The sequence below is a fragment of the Caretta caretta genome, chromosome 20, assembly GCF_965140235.1.
Source record: "Caretta caretta isolate rCarCar2 chromosome 20, rCarCar1.hap1, whole genome shotgun sequence".
NCBI lineage: Eukaryota > Metazoa > Chordata > Testudines > Cheloniidae > Caretta > Caretta caretta.
In genome coordinates, this window is record NC_134225.1 from 14227006 (window position 1) to 14246899 (window position 19894).

General features: G+C 43.1%; 1 protein-coding gene across 3 annotated transcripts in view; it reads right to left on the minus strand.

The window, feature by feature from the left end:
* Positions 1 to 19894, minus strand: part of ATF7 (activating transcription factor 7) — a 110511-nt gene that overhangs the window by 29841 nt on the left and 60776 nt on the right. For all 3 annotated transcript variants that reach the window (XM_075121797.1, XM_048831859.2, XM_048831860.2), the window contains exons 3-6: positions 11410 to 11506; positions 7633 to 7751; positions 4247 to 4381; positions 2820 to 2977 (exon numbers count right to left, since the gene is read on the minus strand). In XM_075121797.1, coding sequence (XP_074977898.1) covers positions 2820 to 2977; positions 4247 to 4381; positions 7633 to 7751; positions 11410 to 11506 — 509 coding nt within the window. The remainder of the gene's footprint in view (positions 1 to 2819; positions 2978 to 4246; positions 4382 to 7632; positions 7752 to 11409; positions 11507 to 19894) is intronic.

Here is a 19894-nt window from a genome sequence, read left to right on the forward strand (position 1 = left end):
GCTGATGGAAGAATTACGACTCTCCTTATTTAACTCCTCTATGTAAGCTTGCGGGCCTGCTTGCCAAAAAGCATAAGGCTGTTAAAGCACAAAGACCAGATGCCCCTAAGAAGGGATGTTGGACTTTAATAAGCTGGACACATTTGAACAGAGGGCGAGGATAACCAAATATTACACATTGAGCTCTCTGTTTTAGGAGGAGGAGGAGGAGGAATTAGTCCACCGTGAGTTCTCCCTGTGCCAGTGCAAACAGAAGCTCTGCTCCAAAACACACAGCAAAGCAAACAGAACCAATGCTGGGTTTCAGTCACAGGTTTCAGGGGAGCGATGTAACACTCCATGCCGGCACATGGGCTTACTCACCAGGACACGTAAAAGTGCCCTTGATGCTCTGCTGTAGCTGCTGGGCTATTCAGTGGAGTCCTGCTGCTGCTCTGGTGCCCTCTACTGGCATATCCACAGAAGCACGAGGCAGGCTGGGGTACTAGATCAACTATTCCTACATACTGATAAATTTCTGGCTAGACAGATGCATTAATACAGCCCTCATGGCAGAATGAGGTTGTGCACTAATTTAACTTTCATTTAAAAACACTGCTAACCCTCAGAGAAAACATCCTAAACAGACAGCTCTGTTTGCAGAACGCCTGAGATAGTAGGTCTGAGAAACATGAAGAGCTCCATTCACTGCCAAGGGGTGTTTACGCTGAAGCCTAATAACGACAGGTAAAAATGCCAACAACCTTTCCCCCTGCTGATCATTTTGCAGAAACACCCGGCTAATGTGCTCATCCAGCTTCTGAATGCAGTGACAAATAAGGGATGGGGGCAGCCTGCCTCAATCGTAGAGTGCACTACTATTTAAGAAAAAAGAAAAGGAGTACTTGCGGCACTCGTGGCACCTTAGAGACTAAAGAATTTATTTGAGCATGAGCTTTCGTGAGCTACAGCTCACTTCATCGGGCAATGAAGTGAGCTGTAGCTCACGAAAGCTTATGCTCAAATAAATGTGTTAGTCTCTAAGGTGCCACAAGTACTCCTTTTCTTTTTGCGGATACAGACTAACATGGCTGCTACTCTGAAACCTACTATTTAAAATGATGACTTGCAGTAATGTCCTCTCTCCCTCTGACTCCACCATGCCTGGGCCCACCATTTGAAAAGTCCCTGTCCAAAGAGTGTGGGAGAGGGAAGAAAGAGTGGCTTCTGAACTGACATGGTCAGGACAGAGCGGAGACAAAAAAAACTGTTCTCCTTGCATTTTCCCCTATTTTTTATTATGGGAGATTCTCCTATTCCTCCCCTGCTCATGACAGCATAAGATAGAGGCAGAGAGAACAGCTAGGAGAGGAAGAGCAGGGCTGGTGCTAAGCAGGCATCTGGGGAATGGCGAGAAAATCCACTGCTACCATCCCTTCTTCCTAGCCCTGATGAGAGGGATGATGGGCTGCTGCTGGCTAACCTAAGAACATTTACACTGTGGGTTCTGTGCTGAGGTAATGGCGAGATGGGATGGGAGTGAAAGTCACAGGGGTAAATTGGGCCAGATTCAAGTTCATACCTTTACCGACTAGGGGTGGGACTTTCAAAGCCATGTAGGGAATCTGGACATTCAATTCTCATAGAATCTGGGAATCCAGATCCTTCAGGCCACTTTGAAAATCCCAGTGTAAAAGTTTAGCTACAGAAAGTTCATACCCTGCCCTCATTCTCTGTCCCACTGACATCCCTGCGAGTTGCACTACAGGCCTAACTTTGTAGCTTCAATACATGGACTGTTCTCATTTTATTTCTCCAAGCAGGGCAATGCTCTGGTGCTTCAATTCCAGAAGACAGCATTACACCTGAGCTTGAGTCTAGTTTATGGAAAACAAACACAATACTCTTTCAAAACACAAAGACAATCATTTAACCCTTAGGGTGCCTGGAGACAGGATTTAGAACTTTCCGTCAGGAAGTCTGGACTGATGGTGCCAAGGGGTCAAAACAAACACACAAAAATATGAATTGGCAGCCAAAAAAATGGCCTTGTTAATGCAAAGACCCAGATCCAAAGAGGGTAATTAGAAAGAAGTAACAACCATGGCACAACAGAAGCATCCTGACACCAAAGAACAGAGCAAGGGCTAAATATACCTCTCCTGAAGGCCCATTGTAATGTATTTCCTGGATCATTTAGGCGCCTTCCTTTTATATATAAAGTTGAAACTACCCCACAATGCAATGCGCTCATAACCACTTCACTGCATGCCCTTGAGCCTCGAGTCTAGATTATTCCAGCGGCAAGAAGAGCAGATCATTGGGTTATCTGAAAACAAATAGCTACAGAAGCAAAACCCGACTTTGAAGGAGGCCAAAAGGTTGTAGAGGTTTCACTTCAGAAGCAACAGCTGTATTGGAAAATCCCCAAAGCTATTAAAGATTCAACAACTTTGCAGTTTTATCTAAGTCTTATCCTTTTAATCAGGTAGCAAAGGCAACTCATGATCCTCTGGCAAAATGAATCTGTGAAAGTACGTTCTGAAGTCCTTAGCTGGGCAAACCTCCTATATTACAGGCAGTGAAGGTATTGCCAGTGGAAGGATATCAGGACTGGACTGTTTTTCTTTCCCTGGGGTTGCCCCATAAATGTTTAATTTATGTTATAACTAGTTCTCATGACAGCGTTTACAGTTATACATGGAACTGCAGTGGAAGTTGCACATAGCTCAGCGCTTTTGACAATCAGGTCACATTTCGGCACTTAAATACAGAATTAAAAGCCTGACTTTAGACACCAAATTTTTAAAATCTTGGTCAAGTCTTAGCATCTTTCTTACCCAAGCTGTCTGTTGGAAGGTGGAGCCTGGGTGATGACAGAGGTAGGGGAGGGAAGAGTGGGTTGTAGCGGGTCATATCCCAAATGTAGTGGCAGTGACCCTGGACGCATGATGGTTGGAGTAGGAGTAGAAATTATAACAGGCTTTGAAGTGATCTCCTAAAGAGAATCAACAAACAAAAGTAAGGACATACTTTATCAGCCTCATCGTAATAATGTGCCCTTCTCTCACATCTTTCTTCTGAGTATCTGAGTGATTCAGAAACATTAAACCAACTTTCACAACACCCCAATAGGGAAACGGACACAGAGTGGGGAAGGGACTTACCCAAGGTCACAGTGATTCAGTGGCAGAGCCAGGAATAGAACCCCAAAGTCCCGACCCCCAGAGTCCTGCAGAAATTGTTAGACACTCCTCCTCCTCCTCTAAAAACTAGTGGCTCCAGCCCAAGCTGGAATACGTACAAAGCGTAATTATGCAACCAGCAGTTTTGCCACCTATATTATTCTATAAGTGCATGTTCTAGGCCACTACAACAATCACCAGGGCACAGTGGACCCATCCCTATAAAAATTGCTTAACTTATTCAGTGATTCTTCTCATCTGAAGAAACCTGTGAGGGATCCCAGTCCTCAAACCTAGGCCCACAGGTAGCATTCAGGCCACAACTGCAACCCAGCAGCTCACCTGAGTAACTAGCGAAAGATCCAGAGAAGGACTAGCCTGCCCCCAAAGCTCCCCTATTGGGTAAGGAGTACAATATGAACCAGGACGTAAAAACAGGAAGTTGTCCGAGCAACTAGAGGAATCCTTAGTTAGCTGCCACTGCGGACCCCTTCTGCTTACCTGACTCCTGAGCCCTGCATTTCTGCCTACTCCCAGTTCCTGCTTCCCTGCCTGCTCCTGGTTCCTATCTTCCCATCCCGTGTGCTCCCAGTTCCTGCTCCTCTGCCTTATCCCGACGCTGTCTCCGGCTCAGACCCTTGGCCTGGCACCTGACTGTCTCCGGCTCTGACCTTTGGCTTGGTAGCTGATGCGGTCTTTGGTTTTGACCCTCAGCTCTGACCATTAGGCATAGCTCCTGCTCCAACCACAAGGCTTGATCACCCATGCCCCAGTGACTGCAAAAACCCCTCAGATTTACCCCCGATAGTACGATGCCAGCCTCCCCAGGAACGTGACTTCTCAGTTTTTTTTTTAAAAAAAAGGTAGCAGTTCATTTTTGGAATTTATGTGGAAACTTAAGGACGACAATCTGTCTTAATGTAAAATCAGTTCTTCACTCTCCTGCTTAAGGAGGGGAACAGAACCTTCAACTCAAGCCTTGACAGTTAAGTGAAGAAAGAGCTTATTCTATCGTAGTTAGAATCAGTTCTCCTGGTGAAAGAGGTAAATTACAGCCAGTGGGAATGGCCTAGGAAACCTACCTTCTCTGTGATCTGTGGGGATTGAGGACTGGATACAGGACTGTCTGGAGGGGAAGAATCCACCTCAACTGGCTCCTCCTCTTTTATTTTGATGTCTGGGGTTGAGGGCAGAGACATGTCCAGAGGTCCAGCATTCTAACGGGAAAAGATTAAATCATTAAATGAAAGTTACTTCATACCACTAGTGAAACACACAACTAGTTTCCAGGGCCACTGCTTAGCTGCACCTAGCAGCACTTATCAAAGGCTTTTTTAATTATTTGCATTACCATGGCACCCAGAAACCATAGTCCTGGACCAGGGCCCCATGGTGGTAGGTGCTGTACAAACAAAGAACAAAAACCAGACATCCCCTGGGCCAGAAGGCCAGTGCTTTGTGGTTCCTCAGTAACACATACACATGGAATTCTTATTACTAGTAAAAAGGCTCCGCTAAGTAGAACAGGTAACAAAATCAAATGCCTGCAAGTTACAGAAGGCACTTTCACTCACAGAAGAGCTGTAAAGCATTGTATAAATCAGCCTCAATTATTTTATTGACCAATCATCAAAAGTAAACAAAGAGCCATGCAAGTTATTAAATACCTATGAGCACCCCATTAAAATAAAACCTAACCATATGCTTGAATTTGGCAACCCACCAGCACACCAGTTTACAAGGGTACTATATGCCCCATTTTAACTAGTTAGCAATGATTTCTTAGCTCCCCCAGACTCTGCCCAGAAGAAGGGTGAGGCAAACGCACTCATGACAGCATGAGGGAACCTCCTAGTTGGTGGCACATGCAGGCAAACAACAAAAACAGACTTGTCAAGGGACAGGGGCCTTTTTGTGTACAGTGCAGACTTCTAAATCAGGGGTGGTCAAACTACGGCCCAGAGGCCGCATCCAGCCCTTCATACGTTTTAATCCAGCCCTCGAGCTCCTTCCGGGGAGCAGGGTCTCGGGCTTGTCCTGCTCCGACACTGCAACCAGGGAGCGGGGTTGGGGGCTTGCCCCACTCCGCGCGTGCCGTGGCTCTGCTTGGCTCCCAGAAGCAGTGGCATGTCCCCACTCCAGCTCCTATGCAAAGGGGCAACCAGGGGGCTCCACACCCTGTCGCCACCCCAGCAGCTCCTATTGGCCAGGAATTATGGCCAATGGGAGCTGCAGGGGCGGCACCTGTGGACGGGGCAGTGCGTAGGAGCCAGAGGGGGAACATGCCACTGCTTCTGGGAGCTGCTTGAGGTAAGTGCTGCCTGGAGCCTGAACCCCTTCCGCCCTCGAAACCCCTCGGTCCCAGCCCAGAGCACCCTCCTGCACCCCAACCCCCTCATCCCCAGCCCCACCGCAGAGCCCTCACCCCCTCCCACCCCCAATTTCATGAGCATTCATGGCCCGCCATACAATTTCCATACCCAGATGTGGCCCTTGGGCCAAAAAGTTTGCCCACCCCGTTCTAAAGGCAAGAGACACTTAGCCTGTGGCTCTAGAGTTGTATGTGGCTCCTTCAGTACCCTAGCTCTTATGGAGTTCATGGATCCCATAAAGGCCAGGGACATCAGAAGCAGCTCTTACGTGAGTCTGCAGGGGAGAGCTAAGTAGCCAAGCCTCTGCAGCAGGCATCAAGGAATAGGAGGAGAGAGAGAAGATGTGTCTGAGTGGCAAAAAGCCAAGTCACAGGGGGGACACTAACATGGTGGGACGGGGAATTGAAATAGAGTCAAAATAGGCATCTATGGCTCTTCTCCCTGATGAGCCATCTCTCTAGTTGAATGGCATTGCCCTAGAGGGCCCCTGTTATAGCCGAGTTATGCAGCAGCCTTGCCTTCAATACATGAAGTAACCATTTACTTGCCCTCTTAAGCAGGGACGTTTCACTGTTAAATCACAGAAGAGAAGGGATTAAAATTCAGGAACATTTCAAACCACTTAAAACGTGTCCACGGGAGCCCCCACTATGCCAATGTTTTTAATTAACATGCACATGCTGGTGTCCAGGCCACCCTTGGAACAGCAGGACAAAACAAAACAGCAGTAACTGGGCTCAACTTAGCAAAGTGTTCAAAGCATCTCACAAATGCATCTCTAGCCAGGCTCACTGAGCGACAAACCATCTGGGTCTGAGCTCTAGTTTGCGCAGGGCCCTTCTAGGAGGGATAATTCTTTCCCTACGCCTGAAGCCAGCCAAAGCTTTGAGTTGCTGCATTCTCCTGGCTGTTGCTGGAAATATCTTGACTGCAGTTTAAAAAAAAAAAAAAAAAAAGGCAAAAAGCAAAAACACCCAGAAGTCTCAGAATCCTAACTATCACTATTAGGCAGCATAGGAGATGGGTGGTCTTACATATAAAATGACTGGCTAGACTGTGGGTTGCTCAACCATTTATACACAAAACCACAAAATCTAGCTACCCTCAAAGAATATTGAAGTTCTGGGCTGTAGCTAATGAAAGGCAGGGAACTCAGAGTTAAGCATGACACGCCACCGCACTGTGCCTCGGCCTGCAGCACATGCAGGATGCAAGATCAACAAATGTTTGAAAGACACCTGGTACTCAATGAGTGAGCGAATGACAAAATTTTCTACTTTAACTCTGAACTTGCTATATTTGAACAGATTTATGCAGCCGTGTTTCTGAACACAGCTGCCAATTGCGCGTGTATGTACAAATGTACATACATATACCAATTTCATAAACTTAAAAGCCAGTCTAAAAAATACCAATGCAGTTGTACAATATGCATCAGCTGCTATTCAGTGATGGAAGGGGTTGGAAAGAATCTCTTAAGTTGCTTGAGATCTTGCTGTCTTCTAGATCTATAAACTCTTACTCTGTCATGGAACCTCCACTCTATTTGTATGCAGCATGCAACTGTTCAGAACTCAAGAAGTACGCAACAAAAGCTTGGCCTCTTTCCTATCCTTTGGAGACAGGAAAGGCAGAACATGGTCAAAAAGGTTATTTCCACAACCATGCCTTTAAGACATAGCTTTGGGAACTGCTCTTTAATGATTCTGAAATCAATGAAGAGATGCCCAGTGGGCTTTGGATCAGAGCCTAAGTGGTTAACAAGGTACTTGTACTTCTCAGGCATTCCTTTGCCAGGACATGTGAGATCAGATATTGTGGGTACTGCTTTAAAAAAAAAAGGCGGGGGTTGGGGGGAAGTTGTAGTAACAAAAGGTTATTAAAAATCAGATCTAACTGGGACTCAGACTGTAGCACAGCCAGAGTCACACAAGTTACTAAATAAATTATGTGATTGAGCGTATTAAATCTATGAGACAACAACACTTCGTTACCCTACAACATATGCCTTTCATCAGAACAACATAATTCCCCCTTCAGCCCCTACAATCTGTGAATGTTTCAGTTTTACTGGAATGGTAGTTTCTGCCTCTTGCCTTTTTCTCATCATCCTCTGTGGCTTTCTTAAATTCGTGCTCAAAGGAACTGGCCAATTCATTGAAGAGCCCCACCTCCTCACAGTTCTTCAAAAAACGGGTTGGAGTTGGAGTCTGATCTGTTCAGATTGCAACAAAAAAAACCAAAAGAATCAAAGTGAGGTCACAGGATTAATTTTAACCACTCTATTCATCTCACAGGACAAGACAGACCAGGAATATACACCTAACATTTAGATTCAGTTGTGTTATTTTAGGAAGCTTGGATTTTTTCATCTAGGATTTTTGTTTGTGTTCACAAAGCAAGCGACAATACTTTTCTGTTAATTTTGTCCTTTCAGCAAATATTGTGGCATTAACAAAAATAACGTATTTCAAATTGCACTGAGATCACTACAACTGAAAACAATGTATTGTTGCACCTTCCTTATTTAAAAACAGGGCTTACCCTGGCATCAGTGCAGGGTACTTGTTGCTGAATTGGTGCTGCAGGGAAGCAGAATGTTTTGTGCATGACCCTCAAGATGATAGATATATATAAAAAAAAAAAAAGAATAGTCTGAAGAAGCAGAAATTCCTCATGGTACTGTGATTTTTAAAGTAACTGCCCTGGCACTGACTTGCTGTGTGAACTTGGGCAAGTCACTAACCCTCTCTGTGCGTTAGTGTCTCCATCTCTAAAATAGGGATGTTGCTCAGCTCACAGGAATTGCTGAGGATTAATCAGCGTGCACAAAGTTACTCTGAAATCCTTGGAATGGAGGGCCATATAAAAGTGCAAATTACCTCCACCAGCACCTTAGTTCACTATAATCATCTCTCTGCAAGACTGAAATGGCCAGTTTGCTACAATATTAATATAGCTGGCCATGGAGCCACAATTCAGCTTGTAATTGAAGCTCAGTCTACACAGCAGAAAGTCTCCTGATTATCCAGAACACATCACCCAGTCAGTTTCATTTTTGCTTGTGACGTTAGTCAGTAGTCCAGTTATTAACAGGAGCCCATCACTAGCATATTATTCTGTTTGAATCTATCAAGCAGAAAGTTGTTTGCTTGTTGATGATGGAAGCTTAAGGAAAACAGCCCTTTTCTGCTTTACTTCAGAGTTGCTGAAACAGAAATAACTTGTACCTCCTGTCTTTCAGTGGAGGCCACCTTGTATCAACTACCCAGCACAAAAACAGGGGCTATCAATAAGAAAAGGAAGGGTCAACATTTCTGTAAATGGTGTTTGTCCTACGAAGGATTTATGAACACAGGAAATTATGCTTTGTCCTAGATCCAGCTGCTTATAACTAATGTGCTCTTCGGTATTCATAAAGACCTCCAATAGTTAGGGCCCTACCAAATTCATGGTCCATTTTGGTAAATTTCACAGTCATAGGATTTTTAAAATGGTAAATGTCATGATTTCAGATATTTAAATCTGAAATTTCACGGTGCTGTAACTGTAGGGGTCCTGACCCAAAAGGGGCTGTGAGGGGGTTGCAAGGTTATTGTTCGAGGGTCACAATACTGCCACCCTTACTTTTGTGCTGCTGCCTTCAGAGCTGGGCCCTTGGCTAGCGGTTGCCGTTCTTTGGCCACCCAGCTCTGAAGGCAGTGCAGAAGTAAGGGTGGCAATACCACGACCCCCCTACAATGACCTTGTGACACCCCCCCAGCCTCCTTTTGGGTCAGGACCCCCAGTTTGAGAAACGCTGGTCTACCCCGTGTAATCTGTTTTGTATAGAGTAAAAGTATACAAAAGACTAGAGTTCACAGTCTGTGATGTGTTTTTCAGGGCCATGAATTTGGGAGGGCCCTACCAACAGTCCTTTACTTACCACATAAATATCAAACAGAAAAGGCTTTTGGACCTGGTTGCAATGCAGTGGTATCCACACAGTGTTAAGACATGACTCAGTCTTTTCTGCATGTTTTAGGTCCAGTTTTCACGGCTAAAAAAAAGTGTGTGTGTGTGTTTTTTTTAAACCTTGGGGTAACTAATGAGTACAGGGCTGTGGTAAACACAGTGAAGACCAGCACTTCATTTTTACGGCAAAGTAAACAAGGTCAATCCCAAGGATGGGTATACTGCTTTTCTCACCTATTTTACCTCAAAGTAAAAATGAAAGTGCCCTGCCTTCACTGTGGTTTTATGTTGGGATATCTCAAACATTAGCTACTCCGAGGTTTACAAAAAAACCAACAGATACATCCTGTTTAGAAGTGAAGAGAAGACTTACTTGTGTAGACAAGCAGTTCTACAGCCTAATCTTTTCAGACTGCAAGACAGAAAGAACCATGTGCCAATATGAATCTCAGTTAGAGTCAGGTGTGATGTAGCTGTGTAATGCTATTTTTCTTGTATTCTTGAATGGACAGAAAACCCTATTATTATTGCATTAGAAAAATGAGTCAAGACCTATGGTACAACATGGATGATTATAACAGACTTTCTGCTCACCCAGGAAACAAGATACATTCTAAATCATGACACCGCTAACAGAAACAGAATCCTGTATTTACACTTTTCTTTCTATAGTGTAGATAGGACCTTAGTCAGAGCTGAGAAAATCTAAAACGTAATTGATCATTATTAATTTGCAACCCCCAAATCACTGGTTGGCCAGTTTATACTTCAGAGTTATCAAATGAAAACTACAACCTGTCCTCCATATCCCTTTTGGGGAGGTAGGGCAATGGAGAAAGAACATTCTTTGCGCACCATGCAGTCTCCCTTAGCCTCCAACTTCACAGAATGAAAGGAATACTATCCAAGTATCTTCAATATTCATCCCAGCATTTCCTGGCCAGGGTTCTATACAATCTGATTTACAACTATTCCAACACTTCTCTATGGATACTACAATATGTCCCCCACTAGGAAGCATTTTCTGCCTTTACCACAAATTTCCCCAAAGTAGATAAACTCAATAAAGATCCACCCTATGTAGTGATTAATCGCATGGCTGTAAGAAGTGGATTGAGTTACAACTGCTTTCCTCAGCCCCAAATCTAGTGACAGTGTTTGTCCATTTAGTGAGCTCCCCTCTGCCCCCAGGAGAAATCAAACTGGGCTCTCACATGAAGTCTTTGAAATAAAATTAAAAAAGAAAAGAAAAAAGATTTCCTCCTCCCTTCACATTTTCAATATAACAGCAGTTTCATTCAATGTGTGACACAATCCCTGCCCCCTTTTAAGAAACCAAAATGCAGGAGGATTGACAGGGTGGGAGAATATCCATAACTGGCAATGATCCGCTGCCAGACAGCCATGTACATTTTTCTCAAATCTTATAAAGGCTGCATGGACTACGTAGAGTAATTCCAGAGCAACTCATTTGGGCTTCACAAATGCACTCTCGGCAGTAGCCAATGCACTAGATGGAGTTTTAATTTATTAACTGCCAGCCTAAAAGCTCAAGAAAATTGACACCTGGGCTGAGGAGAGGAAACTGAGTTTGTCGGCTTTTGTTCATCATCCTCAAAGTGCATGAAGAAATGTGAAAGACCTTTTGTCTGTAAATCTTCCAGAGTCTTGATAAAAAGGGTGAGTATAAAAAAAAAAAATAATCCTACAAAACCTGATACTACCATAAAAAATGAAAAAAGTAGAAACTTGGAAGCAGCCTCTGGCTTTCCTTTCCCCCTGATTAAATGCAGATCACAAGAGCTTTTTATGGGCGGTAGAGACTTTTTCAGTACATCTGGTCCCTGGTATTAATCTTACAGTCAGGCTATATTAATGTGCACCATTTTCAGAGCTGACCAGGATTGAGCAGCACATACCTGCTATGATGACTGAATCGGTTCTAGAAGGACCAAATTTCAATGTCATCTCATGCTTGTGTTTATGAACCGCCAGGTGGTCCTCGTTTGTAAACCTCTGAAATGAAACAATTTAAAAGAGTGAATAAATGCATTTTATGGTACTTCCTGCAGTGGAGGTGGGGTGGAGAAAGGGAGGGAAGAAAGCCACCTGAGAGAGGCTGTAACATAATCGCTACATAGCATTAAGCAAAAACAGAACAGGACAGATTGTTTGAGAAGCAGCATGTGAGCACATCGCTCTAAATGAAAAAGCCATTATGTTGGCTTCTGGTGAACAGGGAAAAATATTTTGAACAATCAAATTTTAAATATAAAAAAAAATGGTGGGGGCCATGCAGTCGCTTGTAACCAAAAGAGGAAATGCAAATTATTCTCACCGCAGTGCTCTGTGAAGTGTACCACTTTATTACTGCCTAATGGAGAGATAAATTATTCACTATTAGGGGGATCAGTTAACATCTTGGATCATGTGTAATGGAACTGGCATCCGCAAGGCAATTCGGGCCCAGGTTTTATGGAGCAGGACAGAGCGAGACTGCCTGAGATCGATGCCCAATGGCTATTTCTAACGGCATGGAGGAGCACAGTTGCACAAATGCTGCTCCCACAGAACCAGGACGACACATTTCAAGCGCAATAAAGATGCCATCTAAATTCCACCTGCAGCATAATTACAGAATAAAAGTGCATGCAAGGGCTTTTGGGTGCTGCTACTGAACTTGGCTTTGCTTCAATAGCTCAAGAGGATAAGGGGAGTATTGGGGATACGGCAGTCTCATTTAAAACCAAACAAAGGGATTCACCCCCTTCTTGTTCCTGGAGGAGCGTTACGTGCAGACTCGTTTTTTAAATCATTGTCTCAATTTCTGCCTTTTTGAAATAAAAGGTACAAAAGGAGAGAAAGAGTTAAGCTAAATAATAATAAAGACCAGAGAATGGATTGCGCCTCTCCTAATAGACTGCGACAAACTGTTAGCTTCAGAGCATTTCATGGGGCCATACTGCAGGATTTTTATTCATCCAGTAGTTGTGCAGTATTGTTCTAACATTCTCTTGCTTTTAGACATAGCTGCTGCATCGCAGAGAATTTTATAAGGAAAGGGAAAAGGAAAAAGAAAAAGAAAAAGAACACCTGTTTCTGTGAACTAGCTAAAGCGCAAACCGGTAGTTTGATCTCTATATGCTCATTTGGGTCTAGATTCTTTTTCAAGTAGATGCATGTCCCTGAAAGCTACATGTTGACTCTGCAGCTTTCCTTAATAAGCATTGCTGAGAGGAGGTTTATAATAGTGGAGGGAAAGAGAAACATAGGTATTAATGTTTACACAAAACAAAAAAGTTTATTTTTCCTTTATTATAATAGAAGATATTTTGTAGAACATCCCTCAAACAAACGGTGTCTCAAAAGTGTCTGTGAACGGTGGTCCATAGTCACAGCTTTAAAAAATTTGTTGGTCCTGAAAGCATTTTAGTAGTTCTATCAAAAGGGTTTCTACCTCTAGAAGTTTGTAAAATACTGGATTTAAGTATGAATGCCACCTTATTTACTCTCCACATTCCCCCTGTAATATTTCTCAATAGTTTAACAAATATATTTGTCCTCTTCCTGAGGTACCCTCTCTTCAAAGTTTGAGAAGCCACCTGAAACCTAATGATGTCCAAGCAGATCCTGTTTCAATGTTCAATTGAAGCTACATCTGCCGAATTAATTTATGCTGAGAAAATACTGGACGGAGGAGAAAAATTAAAAGACTGAAAAAGGTTTTTACTGTTCACGATTTTCAGCCTGTGTAGGTGGGTTTGTTTTTTCAAGAGGGAAAGGGTTTTTTCCAGCATTTTTTTAAATCATGCCATAAAGCAGGGGTGGTCTTTTTGGCAGGCTGCTTTTGACCATTTACTGGTATGCTTCTAACATACTCAGCTGCCAGTCCTGCTCTTCCCCAGAGAGACAATGACAAGCAGTTGTATGAGGAAAATAAGTAGGTTAAGACAAGGAGGGAAAGAAAGAATACATGTGGGCAGGGGGAAAGGAGTTTCAAATCTGTATCTAGAAGCAAGACTGCCACTATTTCAGCAGTGGCTTTACATGGTAAAAATGCAGTTACACCAAAAATGAAACCCCACAGGTCCAAGTCCTGTTTCTTTGACACTACAATCTGGTGCTAGGTAAAAAAGTGGAAAGATTTTTTTTTTTTTTTTTTTTTTTTAAAGTCTGACGAGACTGCAAGCAGCAGCAAGAAGACTAGAAGCCATTGGGAGTGGGAATCAAGGGTATTTATTTTCCATAAAGGATGGTTATGTGGCAATGAGTTTTAAAGAAAGTGTGGTAACATCACATTATAGCTCAGTGTGCTTCAGTAATGAGATCTCTGTAGCCACCTAAAAACTATGCCACACTCTGGAAGAGCCAGGCCTTTTAGTCAACTGTGATTTGGGTTCTGCAGCTTTGGTACCCTAGAATTTATTTTAATTGCCAGTTATCGTGTCTTGTTCCATCTTGGGAATTTTTAGGGCACTTTTCATGTTTTTGTTCTGCATTACAGCTCTATGTAACATCTTTATGTGGTCTTACAGGCTTTGGAGTGCTCTCTTCCTCTACACATAAATGCTCAGAGACACAATATATCTCTCCACGTATATTTCCAAACACCAAAACCTAGAGGCTGAAAGCTGGCACTTCAGTCCTAAATCATGTCATTTAACACAGAGGGAAAAGTAAGTGGAGGATAACAAAAACCAAACAATGAGTTACAGCCACAGCATCAGCTTTAATATTTAATTTGCTTCCATCAGCATCTGTCACATCCTCCGTGTTATTTCAGCCTGAAGTTGGCTGTTTCCCTCCTGTCCCCAAATTAAGAAGATGTAGATTGGCAGCTCTTTGGGGCAAGGATCACGTGTTTAAATGTGTTTGTACAGAGGCTACGACATCAAGATCAAGGCCTTGTTAGGAGTTTCTGGGTTATTAGTGCGATATAAACATTAAATAGGCATCAAGCAGGGGAGAAAAAAAAACAGATTATGACAGAAAACCCAAGAGACTAGGGGTACCCCACTATTTCAAATGTGGCCCTTGCAGGCCAAGCTGCAGTGCCACTACCTGATTGGTGTATAAATTTACATTTTAAAAATAAATGCACTCAGACATAAGTATTTGCATTTCTCTCTTCCTTGAAAGATGGCGGTTGAATTCACTAGATTACACAACTTCAGTGGAGAAGCTTCATCCTCCTGCAGTTCCAGGCTCATTTTTAGGAGTCTCCAGGCTGCATTTGGCCCCGCATGCTCTTACAAGAGACCCATAGTTCCCCTGGTACAATGTATTTAGTGTGTGCATGGTTATTTAGAGTTTGGGTAAACAAGTATCTGCATTTATTTACCCAAGAGACAGTAAAAGTTTTCCAGAGAAGACAGATTTGGGGCATATTAGGTTGGAAAGTTTGCATTCTTTATCCAACAGGCCGTGACAGCCCCACGGAATAAACATTTTGGTAATTTTAAATGCACTAATTTTAAAATGTTTATTTAAAAAGCTACAATATCTCCAGATGGGCTGAACATTTCAGTAATGTAATAAGGAGATAGAGAATAAGTACACTGGGCCAAACCATAGGTCTTTACACAGGCAAAACTCCTGTCAACTCAATAAGAATGAGTAAGAAAAGAAAAGCAAGGACTTTGCCCTTAGCCTGCACTTACAAAGCCCACAAAAAACTGATACAGGCAATGGGAGAGCTACACTGGCTGCTTGTTAGGACAACCTGCAAATCCCAGGATATAATGCAGCCAGGGCACAAACATCAAGGTGGAGCATGCTGGGACCAATAGTTTTTGGGGGACAAGCTCTGTAATGAAGAGGAAAATGGTAGCGGACTGCATTTGGCATGGAAGTAGTTCTCAAAGCGCCTTTAAATCTGTTGTGTCAAGCCCAACAGCTTAACATACACATCCAGAAATCTGTTGGCCTTAAAGACCTATTTTTCAAGTAAATTTAAGAAGAAAGGAACTCCAACTATGAAATGCATTAGCTCCTTGGGGGGAAAAAAAACAAAACAAAACAAAACATAATGGGTCTAAATTACAAGGCTGCAAACTGTGCCACAGAATACACTTGTAAAAGGAAATTTTAAGTGAAAGTGTGAGCAGACAGCACATTTTCATTGGAATGAAAAAAGACGGAGCCAAGATCTTTTGCACCAAGCTGCGGCCCACAATACGTTTTTACAGCTAAATTAATAAACCCTTGTTAATAGTGGGAAAATGAAATGTTGACCCAACCTAACTAACTACAGTGTCACAAATGATTTTGCAGCACTCAGATACCATGCTAATGGCATAGCAGGGGTATAAATATCTTGATGGACACCGTTCGCAGTGAATTAAAACAAGCCCTTTATTGCAGTAGTAAATTTACGGGCACTGCTTACACTACATGCATCAGGCAGCATAGGGTGGATACAATGAGTCAGAAGTAGTTAACGTTCAAAGAAAGCCAAGCTCTATTCAGTACTTGTGGCACCTTAGAGACTAACCAATTTATTTGAGCATGAGCTTTCGTGAGCTACAGCTTTTTGCGAATACAGACTAACACGGCTGTTACTCTGAAAGCTCTATTCAGGAAGCTCACCTGCCCCTCCTCCCACCCTCGCTTTAATTCTTATAACGGAATGGCCTTTTAGTTGCTAATAATAAGGAAGAATGAGTTTGTGATTAAGGTTCTGGAGATTTGGGTTCCCGGATCTGCCATAGACTCCCTATGTGACCTTGGGCAAGTAACTTCATCTATTTCCTTTCTGTAAAATGATTAGAATAATTCTCTGTCTGACTGACGGGTTATGAGAATAAATTCACTAATGTTTGTAAGGTGTTCAGACGCTAGAGTGATTCATATATTCTAAGGCCAGACTGGACCATTGCAATTATCTAGTGGGGACTCTAGTAGCACCCAGACAGACCTGTTTTCATTGTAGAGCAGGTGTTGGGGCAAACATAGCTGGTGTTGGAATGACTTGTTGCGTTCTATTATACCAATAGTATAGCTGATTTGTATATTTTTACACTTATTTGTGGAGGTGCACAAAGTTGAGTTCAAGGAGAATCTTCTCAGAGATTGCCTGTGCCCCTGCACGCTGGCTCGTTCCCACTGTTACAACATAAAGGTTCACAGGCAGACAGACTATCACATGAAGAGTGATCTTCAGAAGTGGCCATCAGCTCTCATTGTGACACTTATGGGCACATTTTCAAAAGCACCCAATGTACCGCGCTATTTTGAAAACATGGCAAGTTGGTTTGGTGGCTAAACAGGAGCAGAGCTCTTTTGAGCAACTGGCCAGGCTGGTGTGAGTGTGGAGAGTGTGGTTCTACTTGTATGGGTCCGTCTGATGGAGTAGGTGACACCAAGTGTGTGAATTAAGTCAGAGAAAGCAGGGTGAAAAAAGGAAAGAATGGATGCTCACAAGTTATTGGGCTAGTTACTGAAGAGTTCCTAATGACAGATTTTCCACTTTAAAGTACATGACACATACACCTTAATGTTCCTACCATGGGGATAAACAGACTGTTCTGAAGAGAGCTGAGAGCGACCTAATCCTAACCAAAAAGCAAAACAAAACCAGTGTGCAGAGTATGTGTTAGAGCAGGGAAGGGGAATTTGGGCGCTTGGGTTCTATTCTCAGCATTTCCACTGACCTGCTGTGTGACCCGGAGCCAAGTTCATTTCACTGAGGGTATGTCTATGCTACCCGCCGGATCAGGTCTAGACGTGATAAATCAACCCCCGAGCATCCTCCCGTCGACTCCTGTACTCCACCACTGCGAGAGGCGCAGGTGGAGTTGACGGGGGGAGTGACAGCAGTCCACTCACTGCGGTGAAGACACCACAGTAAGTCAATCTAAGTAAGTTGACTTCAGCTACATTATTCACGTAGCTGAAGTTGCGTAACTTAGATCGATTCCCCCCTCCGGTGTAGACCAGGGCAGCGTGACTTAGTTTCCCCTTCTACGTAATGGGGACAATTATGACTTACGCAGTAGTACTGAGAGCCGTAATTAATGCCTGTAAAGCCCTTCAATATACTTATGTGACAAAGGATTAAATCAGTAAATAATGAGAATGAGGGTAAGAAGCTGAAAGGACATTTTCTCATGATGTATCACTTAGGTGGTGATCATGCTACGATATTTTTCTAGCAGAATTATACGTTGACAGTCTAAACTGATCTAGTCAGAGTATACGTTTTAAGCCATTTTCTTTGTTGGTCTTTGAGCATGGACATTTCTGTCTTTAGTGTCCGCACCACCAAATGGTTAGGCATAAAGTGCCTTTCCCATTTTAAAGTCAGTAGCACAGCACAAGGCATTTTCCTCCCTGTTTATTAGCATCCCATGAAAATCCCTGGCTAGTATAGTACTACCTGAAAACAGCATGTCTGATGCATTTCTGGGCACAACAACACACACACACACACACACTCACGACTGCATCCAGATTAAATGTTTAATTGTTAATAACTTTAAATGTTATTTTTGGCTCAGGCAGCTCCAGAGACCCATGTGGCTATGTCTTTTACTTTAAAAATGTGCTTACATCCTGGACTATGATTAATTCACATTTCTTTCCTTGTTTAAAAAAAAAATAATCAGAAACTTCAGGCTCTGTTCACAGGCAACATTTTATTTCTGTTATTAGGACACCAAGACTGCTAACTAGCTCTTTTGATGTTCAATCGCTTTAGTTGGGGTTAACATGCAAAAAATTGGGACGTTTGCCACTCCTGGTATGACCAACCTACAAAATCTGCCATTTTCTTAAGCAGCTGTGCATCTCACTATGCCCATAAACTGTCAGAGATTTACATCAGACAACATGGCAGCTACAATCTGCACTCAAATGATTCTACGCAGTAAAACTTAGACATGAAAGGAGAGATAATCAGTGTAGTGGCTACTGCCACTTAGTAGACCCAGGTTTGTTCCCAGAAGCAGTTTCTTCTTCTGCCAGCTGGCACCGGTTGGAAGCACTGCAGAGGTGGCACACTTAGTCCACAGGGGGACAGAGCATCTTAGATTACTCAAGGGCTGACTTTCCTGACTGTTACGCAACAGAGATAACAAGTTCTGGAGAAAGTCGCATCTAGCCCCTCCTTAGCCAGAAGGGTAGTGCCTTTGAATGTGAGTGGGTAAATAATTTACATTTCTATAGCTTCTTATCCCAAAGGGCTTCAGGTACACATGCAACTCCACTGAAATGTGGGTGGTAACCATCCGTGCACAGTTCACCAGAGGTTCTCAAACTGAGGGGCATGACCAGAGAGCAGGCACCGCTCTCCGCTCTGCCTTCAGACCTGGGTGGCCATATATGTACCGGGGGGGGGGGGGGGGGGGGCGCCGCGGAGAAAGAGGGCAGGCCATAAACTACTACAGACACAAATAAAGGGAGGGGCACAATCAAATAAGTTAGAACCACTCAAGTACACTACGTAACAGTAGTGAGGACAGAACATTGTTGTCCAAGGCCATAAGATACAAACCTCAAATCTTATTTAAAGTGCTACACAGTAAGAAGGTATCTACCTTGTCTGAAAGGCACCTACCACCTTGAATGTCTATCACAGCAGAGAGGATTGCAGCTTCTACAGGCTTGTATACATGAAGTTAGCACAGAATAGCTGTTGCAATTTAAATTCACACATTAGCTTATTCTGCACTAACTCTACCTAGGAACAAGCATATATTGCCCTAAAAGTGGCTTTAAAGTGGATTAAGCTAAACTGCACAATGGCGCTGTTAGTGCAGAATAAGAACATCCCACAGAGGGGACAGAGCAGAATAGCTATTGTGCTTTCAATTTACACCTGAACTTATTCTGCACTAACTTCCTGTGTAGACAAGCCCATGTATCTTAAAGTGCCCGGAACTCAAGTTTGTCTAACTGGAAGGAGTTCCACTTCGTCACGATTTGAACCAGTGATTAATATGTGAAGCTTAGGTCACTAAGCCAACCCTTCAGCTAAAAAGGAATTTCCTGGAGTGCTGAGGATCTATCTGCTACCCTAGGTGAGGGTGGACAGAAAGATGAAATTTGAGATGCTGTATGGATGGCATAGAAGGAAAGCATCCAGTGACTTGCATCCTAGAATGGAATGGGTATTCTGACATACCTTGGGCACCAAGGCTGCCCAACTTAAACAAAAAATAGGCAAAAGTTTTCAAGCATGGTTGACTGAATTTGGGCTCCTAAATCCACGCTTAGGCTACTAAATAAAAGCAGCCAGATTTTCAACGATAAACATCAGTTTCTCTCATGGATTCAAACCCAATTTGTGGGTGATGAGCACTAAGTCAGGCTACTTTTGTTCAGATGCCTAATTATGCATGTGGGTATTTAACTTTAGGCAACCATTTAAAATAAACCTTAGCCAATAATACTTCATACTTTTGA